Source organism: Lepisosteus oculatus, chromosome 22 (genome assembly GCF_040954835.1).
Source record: "Lepisosteus oculatus isolate fLepOcu1 chromosome 22, fLepOcu1.hap2, whole genome shotgun sequence".
Taxonomy (NCBI): domain Eukaryota; kingdom Metazoa; phylum Chordata; class Actinopteri; order Semionotiformes; family Lepisosteidae; genus Lepisosteus; species Lepisosteus oculatus.
Window position 1 is genome coordinate 14,186,200 of NC_090717.1, and position 14,670 is coordinate 14,200,869.

At 44.1% G+C, this 14,670-nt stretch overlaps 1 protein-coding gene across 3 annotated transcripts in view; it reads right to left on the minus strand.

Moving 5' to 3' along the window:
- Positions 1–14,670, minus strand: part of rbm19 (RNA binding motif protein 19) — a 49,391-nt gene that overhangs the window by 5,319 nt on the left and 29,402 nt on the right. For all 3 annotated transcript variants that reach the window (XM_015366286.2, XM_069182368.1, XM_015366285.2), the window contains exons 22-23: positions 9,252–9,357; positions 4,848–4,968 (exon numbers count right to left, since the gene is read on the minus strand). In XM_015366286.2, the coding sequence (XP_015221772.2) occupies positions 4,848–4,968; positions 9,252–9,357 (227 nt within the window). The remainder of the gene's footprint in view (positions 1–4,847; positions 4,969–9,251; positions 9,358–14,670) is intronic.

Below are 14,670 nucleotides of genomic sequence, written 5' to 3' on the forward strand. Positions count from 1 at the left end.
AAGTCTCCAGCTGCCAATGTCATTTAAAGGCTGTTGATAGCAATTCACAGGGTTTACGATTTCATTATATTTTTGGGCCAAACAACACATTTCAAGTGTCTGCTCTAAATAACCTTCAAGAAATACTTGTCACTTGAGCCCCTGAAAAGAGGGAAGTACATTAACCACTGTCACTGTAATCTGCATCACCCACGCCAACCAAGTGACTGACAGACAGCATTTCAAAAAAGAGGAAACTACTGCACACACAAGGACTCCCAATTTCCTGAAAGCAAACAGGCTTTGGCGATTTTCATCAAGCAATTATGAAATCCTCATTATCTTAATAAAGTTTAAAATTGAAGATGTTAAATGAAGTAATTTACAGTGATTTGGGGTAATTACATGATTTTCACATAATTAAGAGAGAGAGAGATTTCATGCGCTTTCCTGTATATGAACACACCCAGTGTTTAATACTCATCCACTCAGAGGGACAGATGTTGTGGGGGCAGATGGAAAAGAAAAAACAAGTTTCTTGTGCACTTCGGCTGAAGTTTGTGGATCTGGAATAGTTTGCTAGCAGTTCTGCTGAGCTTCTACCCTGATCTGATTGAGGATAATAATCCCAGTAACACATCTCACTTTGCCAGCAGGATATCTATTAGTATGAGACCTCATTCGGACTGCCATACTGCCTGTCAAGGTATCCTATTGGATTTAAGAGCTATATATCAGCTGAGTCACATGGATGAGAAGACAAATGGGATCACGTGTGCGCACACACAGCTGCAGTTTTTTATTCTGCAACTGATTTTCTTTGCATTCCTCTTAATTCAGGAATCACTCGATGTTCATTAACACAGCTCAGCACGATGGCATCCTCTGATAGCAGAGGGCCAGGCCACCTGCTTCTTTCTGCAACCACAAGCCCCACGTCATGACCCGCTGACCCCAGCCTACACTCCACGAGCTCAAGAGCACCAGGACGTCACCCTGCTCACAGCGGGACTGCAGACCTGCCTGCGCACACAGGGTCCGCCTGCGAGAGCCACAGTCACAGAGCTGGCTACTGACATCGCCGGGGCTTCATATCACTTTAATTAGGTTTTCAGAGTGTGAAAATGGTGTGGAATGCACAAGATTTGCCAGCCTGTTGTTTGGAGGATTAGAAGTTGCATATCTTTCAACTCGTTTACGAGAAAATTACACTACTTGTTATACGTTGTATATATAACCTCCCTCCCCTCACTATCCACCATCTGCCTCTAGTGAAAGTAAATTAATCTGTGGCTTTACTCTTAGTACTCCTGCTCTTTAATCTTTAGTAATAACTCCACAGGTACATTTCTTTTAAATTGGAAATGCACATGAACTCTTTGTATAATAATATAATGTTTCTTTATTAGCCCTATACAATTTCTTGCATTAGGAATTCATCTTTTCGCATACCCCAGCTTTTCTCCAGGGAGACACAGCCACACAGACAGGGAGAGAAGCTGGGGGTCAGAGCGCAGGGTCGGCCATTGTACGGCACCCCTGGAGCAGTTAGGGTTAAGGGCCTTGCTCAGGGGCCCAACGGAGTAGGATTCCTCTGCCAGCCGCGGGATTTGAACCGGCAACCTTCCAGTCACAGGCGCAGATCCTGAGCCACAGAGCCCCAGAGCCACCGCTCCGCCCGTGTACACAGTTGTTCACATCTGTGCAAATCTCTGGACACAGACCAGATCGGACCTACAATCGTCAGTGGAGGCCTTAAACTGTCTAGCGTCAGAAACACGTCTGACAAACGGAGACAACCTGAACATTGTGAAGGCGGCTAGGAAGAGACAGAATAGGCACACAGCACACAATAAGACAAACCAAAAAGAAATAAACAGAAGAAGACTTTTATATAGCCACATCCATAGGTGCACCAAAAACGTTCCTCCACTATTTTAAAGATTTTTTTCATACAGGTGACAGACCTTAACGCACAGACTGACATACCAGAACAAAGCCCCAATGACAGACACAAGCCAACTGAAATCTGTTTAAGAGACAGAAAGAAGGGGGCTGAAGCATAAAGAAAACAAAACTGATGTTTTTTTTGAAGTACAGGAAATCAATAAGCAATAATTAGGTTTGATTTTTTCCCCTTTTCAATGCAGACCGAGCCAGCCCCCCTCCCCAGCCCCTGAGAGTTAGCGCCCCAGTCTCATTTGCTTGGTGGTAATGAATAGGCGCAGAGACAGCACAATAGGGCAGGGAAATTGGATTTGCAGAGAGGTAATAGGCAAGCGTCTCGAAATAGAGCGACAGGCAGCTAAGCATGAACCCTGAATCACTGTCATCATTAAGAGCAACAATAGCAGGGAGGAGAGGGAGAGAGTGCGAGAATGGCAAACAGACAGATAAACAGAAGGGAATGAAGATGGAGGGAAAAAAAACATTTGCTGCCATTTGCCATAAGGAAGGACCATTTGAAGATGGGTGGCTTTTTTTCACTCAAGCACTGGTAATTTCAGTAGTCGGCTCTTGATCTTGTCATGCTGTCACTCCAGATAGCTTGTCTCCTTTAGGATCAGTTTTGGAGAATGGCGTGGGACCACATGTGATGTTAGAGAATAAATAAGCCTGAATGGTCCCGGTGGGGTTCTTGCATTTGGACTCTTCCTTGTGTTTTTCATAGACTGGCAAGTTTTTTTTTCTATCTGCTGCTTCCTACAATCACATTGGACAGACGTGCGATGAGTTCATCTCTTTCTACTGCTCTGTAAGTTAGAACTCTCTCTCACGCGCACAGACTAAAGATCCTTGCTATCTCACTAAATGCCATAAACTGTAAATGGATTTAAAAGAAAATCAGCTTATTAAAGGCTAAATGTAAGTATTTGCCTAAACCCTCCTCCCCCCAAATGTAGAACTAACACTAACATTCTAATGCTCTTGGCTAAAAAAACAAATCTTATAAAAGCATCAAAACACCCAAGAGAAGATTTAGCAAGAAAAGATTCATCCACTTTTAAACATAACTACTCTACTATATAGACACTTGTGCTATAAACTCCTGTGGACCTACAGTACATGACAATAAGGCATTGCTGGCCACTGTACAACAAGGCAGTGAGGGCTCAGTCCAGAAGAAGCACCAGGAGCCTTCAGACGCTGTAGGCAGGGAGGCATCTTTCTCAAATCACCTTTAAATTCATCCAGACTGTCAAACTAGGCTGAAGTAAATGGATCCAAAGGGATTTCAAAACCAAAAATGCCAGTATTGGAACAAGCCACATAGCAAATAACTATAAACCGCGTTTCTATAAGCTGAGAGAAGGGTTTGAGTTCATTTATATGAGAATATAGCAAGGTTGCTAGGTCTAATATGAAGCACATCTTCCAAAAGACACACGGCAATATAACTTATTTTGGTTCTCCCCATTGAGTGACAGTATTGGCTCCCAAAGATTCTTCAAGGCTTCAGAGTCAGCTGTGATTCAGCCTTTCTTCACTGGTGCGTGGTGTGTGGGCGGGTGTGGCTTTCACAAAGGACTTGGTGGATGTAACTGGTATTACTGATCTGGCCGACTCTTATCCAAAGTGACTTACATTTGCATCCATTTATACAACTGGGTAATGTGCTGAAGGACCCTGCTCAAGGACAGAACATCAATGTCTGACCTTGGATTTGGACCCACAACCTCCCAGTTACCATCCAAAACCTTGGTCACTACACTCCACACTTCTACCCAGTGTAGAAGCAATCTACTTTTAAATTCCTTTACTTTTAAAAAATCCACATGACAATTGAGGATAATTTGTATGAGACTGATGATCACAATGAATGTCTGTCAAAGCCATCATTTGATCTGAGTGTGAACAGGGGAAATTATTATAATAATTCCATACACTTAAGCTCTTTACAAGACTGTGGATTGTTCTCACTCCCCAAACACAATACCAGATCCTTCTGTGATTCTCCAAGCACCCACAGCACCGCAGTGATGAGCTGCAGTACCACTGTGCAGCCTGAAGTTGTCAAATCTAAGTAACCAAGCAAGTCAGTCATTAGACAGGACACCCATAGAGGTGCTGCTGGGGAGAATGCAGGTAGACCAGTAGTGTAAGAGAACAGCTAGCCAAACAGCAGTCCAAACAGGATGACAAATGGTTAAGTATCATTGGTCACTTCCAACTGAAAATAAATAAAGGCGACAAGCACCATGACAGATGCCCGCCTCCAAAGTTTATCTTGTGTTGTCAGTAAAATGCAAGCCAGTTCCGATCACTGCAAGCTGGGCCAAAGGCAATTGATTGCCCAGTCCTGCAGAACTGCTGAACTGGGAAAGCACAGATCAGGAAGGATTGATTGAGGACCTAACGCCGAACAGCCTAATGATCTCTCTAAACAAACATGTACAGTGTTGATCGATCACTGTCTGCACAGACACACTCTTCCCCCACAACCACCTTACCACTGCCCCAGGGAGCCCCGAGAAAGACACTTTACTGCCCTGGGCAGAACTGACTGGGAGGGCAACAGCGTCTGAGACCACTCGCTTACAGTTGGCTGAGGGACACTCAACACAATGCTCAAATGTTTTCCATGGCAAATGTATACAGACAGTCTGAATGGAAAGATCTTATGCTGATGCCTAAAATCAGGCCATTAGGCAAACAGGATGAATTCAAACAAATGAGATTCAGTAGCTGGATGTTCAGGCAGCTTGTTCACCTTTCTTCACATTGGTATCAAACGCACACACAGTGCAACTGATTTGTCGTGAGCCTTGATGGCTGGTCTTCAGGATGGCGATGTTGCCACACAAGGGCACGCACTGAGCTGCTCGAGCCAAGAGGAGGAGGGGAGGAAGAGGAGGGGCAGGCCTTACCGTGGAAGTGCTCGGCCGTCTTCCTGCGCAGGGTCTCCAGGGTCTCCTCGGAGTCCGCCCACTCCAGCACCAGCCGGCGCCCGTACAGGTGGGTGCTGTGACACAGGGCGCTGAAGGCTTTCTGTGAGCAGGGAGACACGACCGCAAAGAGAATTACAGCACTCACAAGGCAGAGCCTCTCTCAGGCAGGGGCAAGAGGGAGCAGAGCTAGGGTAGGGAACAGACCCAGCTCCCACTTCGCCAGGCAGCGCTGCCAATTAGGAGCGGCAGTCAGACGCGGAGGCTGGCGGAGGTGCCATGCTATCAGAGAAAACAGTAATTATGTCTCTAAACTGCTGCCTGTTTATTTAACCTGGCGCCGTGTTACGCTAATGTGGAGGAGAAGGGAAGGGGGTGTGACAGGGGTGCGAATGTGGCGATCACAAACAGCTGTCACCGTCCCGCAGTACGGTTTTTGCCGATACAAAACAAAAAAAATCCAAATCTCTCTAAAACAAAAGCTGCGCGTGACGCCTCAGCTCCTGAACTGCCAGGGCGGCCGCAGGGTCTCTGAGAGTCAGATGACGTGTGGAGCTGTGTGTGACAGGACTGAGTGAAGCTGCAGCCTGGTCTGGGGAGGGAGACCAGCCTGTTCTCCACAGCAAGGACACCGCTCCGGCGCTCCTGAGCCACTCGGCAGGCAAACGCACAAAACAAGGAAAACACTGAACCGGAAGCTGGGGTTTACCATTAGCTGGCTGTGACTGGAATTCTCTGAAGGAAATTCAGTCTTCTCTTCAGCCAACTGTCCCAGTATTGGTGGAGTTCAGTTAACAGTTAACTGTCATCAGAAAAAGCTCCACTTTACTGGGCGATGCAGGGAAACGATAAAAAAGGCACGCACTGACAAAGTTTACACTATGGACTTTTCTAAACAGCAATGATGTATGAGCCTAAGGTCAAATGCAAACAATGTGTAAGTGCTTTTAAAACTGAGAATAGGAGACACTTCTTTTCACAAAAAGGGCATCTAGAACAGGCAACCAAGCCTTGGTGTCTGATTTCTTTCAATTAACAACATCTGATAAATTAGCTATGAGCACCCAAACAGGGGAGATGGGTCCATGGCCCCCTTTCACTGTTTGATGACTTTTCTCTATAGACTGTTGAATAAAAAGTTTAAAAATCCATGTATAGGTCCTTCAAGGCATCTCTCAGTAGCTAAGCCCTGAATTGAAGATTACTAGGCAGAACACACTGAGATATACTCATACAACTAAAACTAAAATATTTATTTCACAAACCTCAAACCTACACTGTTTTTCCACAGACCAAAAAAATAATGCATTTCAATATCGATGATCAAATATTAGGAGCTACAGGCCGATATTTGATCTAAACACAGGTCACTCAGCTTTTCAGAACACTGAACAGTTACCGTGTGTTCCTTTCAGAAAACATACTAACCCACCAGGTCTTCACAGGAATAGAAAAGACCAAACTAAGAGTTAAAAACATACGCATTTAAGCAACATGAGCAGATGTGAAAATAAAGAAATTCAGGACAACTGAAAGCTCACTTCATCAACACTGTATGGAGTGAGCTGGAAGAAGAAAAAAAAGAGGAGAAATATGGAGTGTTAGAGGCGGACAATGCTGTATCCTGGCAAGTGTGATCCTTTAATGGGAACGCTTGACGAGAGCTCTTCTGCGAGCTACGCCTGGCAAAATGAAAGGGGCGCAGGAAGTGTCACTTCACTTTGTCATAATCAGCCCGCTCTGGCTGAGAAGGACGGAGAGAGACAGCTGAGACCCGGGCAGCGGGAGAAAGAGATTCAGGCTCCCAATAAAGACGGAACAGCCCCGTCTTGACTGGACACTACTCCACAGCTGAGAACGGCACACACTTCCTTAATTGCACTAGACATAATGCTGAGATGCCATTAAAAGACTCAGCAATGTAATAACGGACTGGGATATTACAGAGCAGACCGGTGCATATTCTGTAAAGAAAACGGGGGGGCGTGTGCTTGGTCCTCGATAGCCAATTTCTTCTGGTTTTTGCTCCAGCTGAGCTCTGGATGACTTAATTGGACCAATTATTTGCTTAATTAGCACAAGTCAGCATGTTTTCTAGGGTTTACACATGGACTATTTAAAGCTTCCTGGAAAGGGTGTAGACCACGGCTGTCAAGGAGCAGGTACTCAGACCCATGAATGAAACAAAGTACTTTGCATCACCTGCATTGTTCTATTATTTTAGGCTTAGTTCTCAGTCTCTTTTTATGTTAACACTTTTTTACCACGGCAGCTACCTTTTCCAGCTGGGACAGCTTAAATATTAAGAACATAAGAGGCCATTTGGCCTGTCATGCCTATTTGGTTGCTAGTAGCTAATTGATCCCAGAATCGTATCCCTCCGTTACTAGAAAGCCATGGGGTCTGCGTTGCTAAGACGGCTGGGTAGCTGCTTCAGACCTCGGCAATCCTTTGTGTAAAAAATCCCCTGGACTCTCTGACTCCGTCAGTGCCCGGAAGGACCTTGAAAGCTTGATTTCTCACAGTCTTCTCTGCTCAAGGCTAAGAAGATTCAGTTCTCTTCACCAGTCAGTGCAGGACGTTTCTTTGGCCCTCAGGAGAGTATCAGGCTGGTCTGCTAACCTCTATCACATCATATTGGCTGTCTGAATTTGTATGCAATTAAGGAAATCAGATGGAATTTGTGATATTTTTAAAAATTAAAAAAAAACTCGTTTAGCTGTAGCCTTGCCCTCAGGAAATTATCACTGACCTCAGTTTACGTCGAACTTTTTTTTACGTTCCTATAAGTCATCGCCAATTTAAAAAAGTGGAAGCAATGCTTCACTTTTTCACTTTAGAATATAATTGGTTTTATGAAGAAATTGAGAGTTGATGCCCTCTAGGTCCAAGGTTGCCCACCTTTGACCTAATAAATGCAGCCTTGACTGAGCTTGATCCTGAAGGCTCCCTGCCTTGACATAAAAGATTCCTGGGTCATTCCATATTAAATCAATCGCTTGCTGACCTTAATGAAGATTTCCATTAATGTTTGCCCCTGGGAAAAACAGTTAGACCGATCTCTGGACTGAGACAGACAACATTTCAGGTGACGGAGGTGCTCAAAATGTAGCCAATTTGGACCTCCTACCATAAGACGTCCTTATCCTCATCACAGATAAACAAGGAAAAGATTTGGATATTTTAAAGGACGTTATTGCGTTGCCAAAGTATTGTATAATTGCTGCCAGAAAAAAATATTTGTGACCTCTGACCCTTTCAAAATGCATCTGTCATGCTAGCCGAATGCTGGCCGAGCGCGTGCGTCTGCGCGTCTGTCAGGGTGCCACCTGGCTGGCGAGTCTGCAAGCCCCACTCCCTCCGGGCCACTCCCCCTCCACTGCTGAGGCCCTTCGTCCAGCAAGTGGGTCCTCTACACTGCTGGACCGCGCCGCCAGTCCCGCTCCAAGAGCGCCCCAGTACAGCAACAGCCATGTTCCTAGTTAAACATACTGTCGTCTTTGACATCTTCGGGAATTTCTATTATGCACGCCACTGTTTTAGGCACGGCACACCCTTGAATACAGGCGTTTTAGGCGGGACTGAACCCTCAGACATTGAGTTTTGATTTTTACTCATTAGCACATATGACAAGATTAACATCAGGTAGACTGAATTAACAAAGACAAAACCAGCTCAAACTGTGTGGATACACAGAAGTCATGTAAATATCCTGTGGGGATGAAATGATGCTAACAGTGAAAAAGTATAATTAGCAAGCTATAGGTCTGGAAATTGGTCAGCATGGCGTGGGGGTTGTGTCAACTGTACAGCGGCAACACGGCGCCAATCAAATGAACAAATGGAGCAAACGGTTAAAAACTCGGCATGCCTTTCTGTCTGATGAGGTGCATTCTGAAGTATTTTACTGCTACCGAAATGTGACCCGATACTTCCTTGAAAGAAAAGACGAACTGAAGGAAGCGTGAAAAGCTCTGCTGATTATTAACTAAAAGCAAAGAGCAACACCTTCAGGTGGGACAGGATCAGGTTAACAGGTCCAGGACATGCTGCATTTTCTATCAGCAGCTCCACTAACAGTGTGGTACATGAGGTTTTGATGCTCATATTGCAAACAGCACCAGACAGTAAAGCTGAGGGTACAAATGTTTATGTTTCAATAAAGAAAATGAAAAAAAGTTCAAAGTTAATAAGCATATCCCATCACGATAATTTGGACCCTTAAAAACGGTAAACATAAGGGAACTGTCAGCAAGCTGAAGCTGACAGCTCACTTTTAAACTGCATTTCATTAAGAGTCGTCAATTTACTTTCAGGCTGTTGCCGTGAAAGTCAGCAAATCAGGACTGAAGCACGAGGAGCAGCGAGAGGCCGACAAGTCCTCACCTTGGCGTCCTGCTTGGTGAGGAAGTCGACGAAGCCGAACCCTCTGTGCGCACCTGTCCCGCTCACTTTTTTGGGCAGACGCAAGGTCTTCAGCTCCCCAAACGTGCTGTGGTAGAGAGGAAAAAAGCACTGTTTTACCACAGGGAGACAACTTTATCAGTAGAAATTCAATTTTATTGAGAGTTTTGGAAAGCACTGTATAACCATGCAATCTTCTTCCCATGTCCAGCAATGTTCCAAAGTTAATCAAAAGATGTGAAATGGGATATGAAACTTTTTTAGATTAATCTCCTTCTGTACAAGAGCAAGAAAAACACACAGGAATATACAGCATTCAGGGGGTATTACTCACAGCCTTATCTTAGACCTTATGTGCATGACAGAAATGGGTAAAAACCGCCTGGGGTAATTTCATTTTTTCTTTAATTTAAACAGGTGAAAAGAAAAACATGACAAAATCATGACTGTCCTGTTTGTATAATGAGCTCACAAAGATAAACCTACTAAGAGCACACCACATGCCAATGGTGCCGTCAATGAAGGACTGGGAATACTGGGAAGTGGAGGAAGCTCAGGATGAGCGCTGTGTGTTCAGGAGTCAGGAGAGGTAGGGAATTATTTTAATGAATGATGATGCTGGATGGTCAAGTTTTACTGAAGCACCACAGAACTCTGTATTAAAAAGCAGCAATCCAGAGAGACATTCCAACTGGCTGAGCTATCTTTTTGCGTTACCTCAATATCAATCTGTACAGCCCCTGGCTGACACGTTTCAGGTCTTGTGAATATCTGAAGACCGTTTTTTAATTGGCCCCTATTAAATTATGTAACTACAAGCTTTGTTAAAAAAGGTTTTCCGTTTTCCAACAGCTGAAGATTTTTGAATTTATGTAATAAACTTCAAAGAAAACTTAAGAACCTGAAACTTCTGAAGAGTTTAAACAATTACAGGGGTTTAATTAAAGCAGTTATTGGTTAAATTAAGAGTTTTAATTAAGTAATTTAGAACTAGGTTTGAAGAAAAGTCAGACCAGGCACTCCTGGGGGCTGACTCGGGGGGAAAAAGGCCCAATAAATGAGCGACTGACAGGCCTGTTCAGCCTAACAGCCCTCCTTCAGATCTACAAAAATCTGAGAAGAGACCCTGATTGTATGAAAAGACTCCCCCTCTTCCCATCAACAATATTCTGAATGTTATTTTCAGAAATGAGCTCGGAGGGATTGATCACATTTCCTTGGGCGTGAATGGCTACATCGCAAACCCACTGCACATTCTGATCCGTGATCTTTTCACACTCATTTAGCTACTCTCTTAATGTGTTTTAATAGACCTCGGTACTAACACAGCCTCCTTTCTTAAGGAACAGAACTGGCAGTCCGCCAGAACGCTGCGAAGGGGGAGACGCAGACTGAAGAAAATTCTAATGCAAGCAGAAGAGAAAACACGATTCAATAGATTTTTCCCTTGCATCTCTCCCTTTTGTTTCTCCCTTTTGTTTCTTAGGCAATAAATGCCTAACAGTGGCTGCCAAGTTTCCTGCATGAGCAAAGCTGCGAAGAACAAGCAGGAGTGTTACAGGGTCAAGGTACAGCAGGTGAGGCTGAGCCAGTCCCTCGGCGTGCCTTACCTTCACTCAGTGTTCTCTCCACTCCCCCACGCGGATCATAGCGTTTCAGAGCTCTCACAGAGAAAGCTTCCCTTTGCAAGCGCGGACACCGAGAAAACCCAGCACCCCAAACACCAAACCTCAAGACTGGGAAGGGAAGCCAAACTACATCCCTTCCCAACAGAAAGAGGAGACATTTCTACAGGCCAGAGCATAACATCACTGTCGACGATCAAGGGACATTTCAGAACACTACTACAAGCACTTTACTCCAATGAAAGTCGACAGGCTAGTCTCCATCCCCTGATTCTCAGTCTTACTTTTAATTTCTACTGTTTTTAACAGGTTTACTCAGCTTCTTCCACTTCAAATAAACTTCCAAACTAATGCTCCGAACAAATCATTTCAATCACTTCAAATCTACCGTAGATTGTTCCGTGCTAAACCAACAATTTTATCAGAGGTTACATAGAGCCTAATTAGTATATCTTGGGTATACAAAGGACTTCCCCCGATATAGGTCTGTGAAACCATATATTATACATACTGGTCAGTGAAAGTATCTAAACTGCAGTTTTTAAATCAAATTACCATAGCAGAGCATTTAAGTATATTGTTTTCCATACCCAAATACCAAATTTAAAGACCTATACAGAGGAACCTGTAAGAGGAAGGTTAGATTCAAGCTCCGTAATATCATTAAAATGAATCAGAGTATCCCAAAACCCCCAGCTGTGCACGAACAGAGCCCCGAGAAGCCTGATCCTGTTTAGTGAGTTATAACATGAAAAAACTGCTCCCTTACATAAGCACTGCGAGAATGCCACTAGACCAAGTGTCACATTTATCGCAACTAACCGTGAACCTAACTGTCTGGTTCCTCTGACTGAAGGATTAGGCGGGTGGACTGAAACACAGGTGTAAGAACAGGAAAGGGGAAATAAAATGAGGACGTGAAATCTCTTCGGATCACTTCCCCTTTTCAATGCACACCTGCATTTACCCCTACTTGCCTCGCCAATCCTGTTAACGGGCTTTAGCAGCAGAAAGAATTCCTTTCAGCTCAAGCCTGGGCAGGAGCGTTCTGAGGCCGGTGTGGGGAGGGCGAAAGGTGGAGGAGGCCACACAATCACGGGTACAGCGGATTGCAATCGCAAGCCTGAGCTGGCGACACAACAAAGAAACAGCGATTGCTTACCAGCTCTTGGCTCATATAGCCTGGCAGGAGAGGCCAAGGAGTCATTTTGAGCGTAAGACTTGGCAAAAAAACCATGAAGTCGAATAATGTCAATAGCCAATGGGCTTCACCTCCCTGTTTAACACCTAGTGAGATGAAAGCAGTGCTGGGATTGTTAGAAATCAGGTCAGGTTAGCATTAAGGCGTTCTCAATTTCACGGCGAGCGTTGTGCTGAGCTAATCCAGGGGATGGGGGGTGGCTGGCCCAGCGAGAGAGAGCCCTGTAGAGGCAGCAGTGGTCAGATCAGCCAGCAGGGTGGCTGTCCGAGTCACCACTGCAGCAGAATTCACATCTCCGGCTTCGCTACAGCCTCACCCCTGGAAGGCAAGGATGACCCGTTTCATCCTCTCCCAATTTCACATAAACCACAACTTCCAGCACCAAATTAGAATTTGATCAATAGTACTATCAATCAGACGGGCAAAGGAAAATCTAAATAAATGAAAATTAGGCAACAAGTGATTTGTTGCCTAACATCTTAAAAGGCAAACCTCTTAAAAAGCACAAATGAACACATGTATTGGGGTTGCATTCATAATATTATGCCAACAATTAGTAAAATTTATAAATTAAATACTATGGTACATAATGGTACATTTATATTTATAGTAATACTTATATAGCACAATTTTCACTCAATGGTAACTATATATTATTCTTAATTATCAGTGATGTTATTGAAGTGGTTATTGAAGTGGGCTAATACGTGAATGCAAAAATTGATTTTAAGTTGATGGTGCATCTCAAGATAACATGAATGTTTTTAATTAAAATATATTAAGAATCCAGAAAGTAATAAATTACAATAAAAGTATCTTCTTTTCAGCAGAAATTCTATATTGTATTTCTTCAGTTTTGGATTAATACTTCTATTTTTCCCTGAAAAAGCAGAACAGTGTTTCTGCAGAGAAAGAATGCAGGTTTAAAGGTATTTTAAAACATTGACATCACTTTCACAAGCAAACATGAATCGGCGCCAATTGTCCACGTGAACTCTGTGCCACATGGTCACCTACAGTACATGTACATCACTTGAGCCGTTGAAAGCTTCAGGTACTACACTGTAATGCACTGACTGGGTACTGTAACCTTGTGCTTCATGAAGAAACATCTCCTACAAAACACTCCTCTCTTCAAGTGCTCTGCAATCTCTACAATGTCTTACAAAAGAATCTCTCATTTGCAGAGTGATAAAAAATAAGAGATGCTGTAGCTCTGTCTCACCTATGAAACACAGGCCATCCCAAAGTGATCTGACTTGCTACTTGAGCAGCACAGAAGAGAAACAAAGGCCAGCACTTCTGAGCATCAAGTTAGTAAAAAAAAACCTTCAGCCCTCAGAGCAGGAGACCAGCGGCAGTGCAATTCAGCTCTGCCACAATTACCTGAAGCAGCACGATGTCGAAAGGCAACCCCTCCCCAGGGCCAACGGGACGCATTCGCATGCATGAGAAACGAGGCCTACTCTAGACCTGAAGAGGACAGGGGCAGAGCCACACCACAGCTGCCCAGACCGCCAGGACCGGCTGTGCGAAACGGCAGGGTCTCCCTCATGAGACATCCAGGTTACAGGAAGAAGGCATCACCTTCTACAGCAGGTTCGGTGCCAAGTGATTGTGGTGAAACAGAGGCACAATATTATAAGCTGGCTAGGGTACAAAAAGAGCAAAACTGAACCACAAATGTATCTGATTTCAAAGCAAAAGAATGATGGCAAGAATGCAGGAGCCATCATGTTTTTCTGTTTTTTTCCCCAAAGCTAAACAGAGGCTATCAGAGCCATTTATTACACACGGTAGAGACGATGGATCAAAAACTGTAATGAGGTGACATAAAATACAAACAAAAAACCTCGTGGTTTTTTTAGAGTTTCCTAGAGTTGGGTGTACAGCTTGTTGAGTGCTTGTTTCTCTTTAAAGAAGCACAAAAAAATAAACTCCATACATTATGCGAGTCTCCTGCTACACTTCATAACCCAACTGCACTGTTTTAACCAGCTTCAGCAAATAGGAGCAACCAAAACTGGTGTATTCTACATAATACAACTAATCATCCACAAGTAGAGGTGTATATATTATTCTCTCTCAATTTATCTTTTACTCTCTCACTCTCCTGTGCCTTGTATTTTTCTTTCAAAATTCATAATTCATAAGCGCAGCAACGTTCACATCTAATGCACATTTGGCGCTATCGGGAGCCCCAGTAAAAGACGGCTAAAAGCACATGCAGAAAGAAAACGGGTTCCGTCTGCAGTAACTGGCCTCCACTGGCCAAACAGCCTGGCACAGATCAGGTTCATCAGGACGTCTGCCAGACAAGTGTCTCTGCAGTGGCTGGGAGTGAAGTGCAGAGCAAAGCAAGGAGCCAATTAGCACTGGACTGACAAAACAGCTGCCCCCACCCCTCCACTCCTTTCACTCCGTCAGTCACTCCAGCCTTCTTTGAAACCCAAACCCTGCCGGTGGACGGCGTGCAAATTAAAAGAATCCGATTACAAAAAAAAGCGGATAAAAAAATGACACAACAAAAAGGAAAAAAAACAGCCGCTACTTTCCCCCTTCTGTGCGAAAAGAG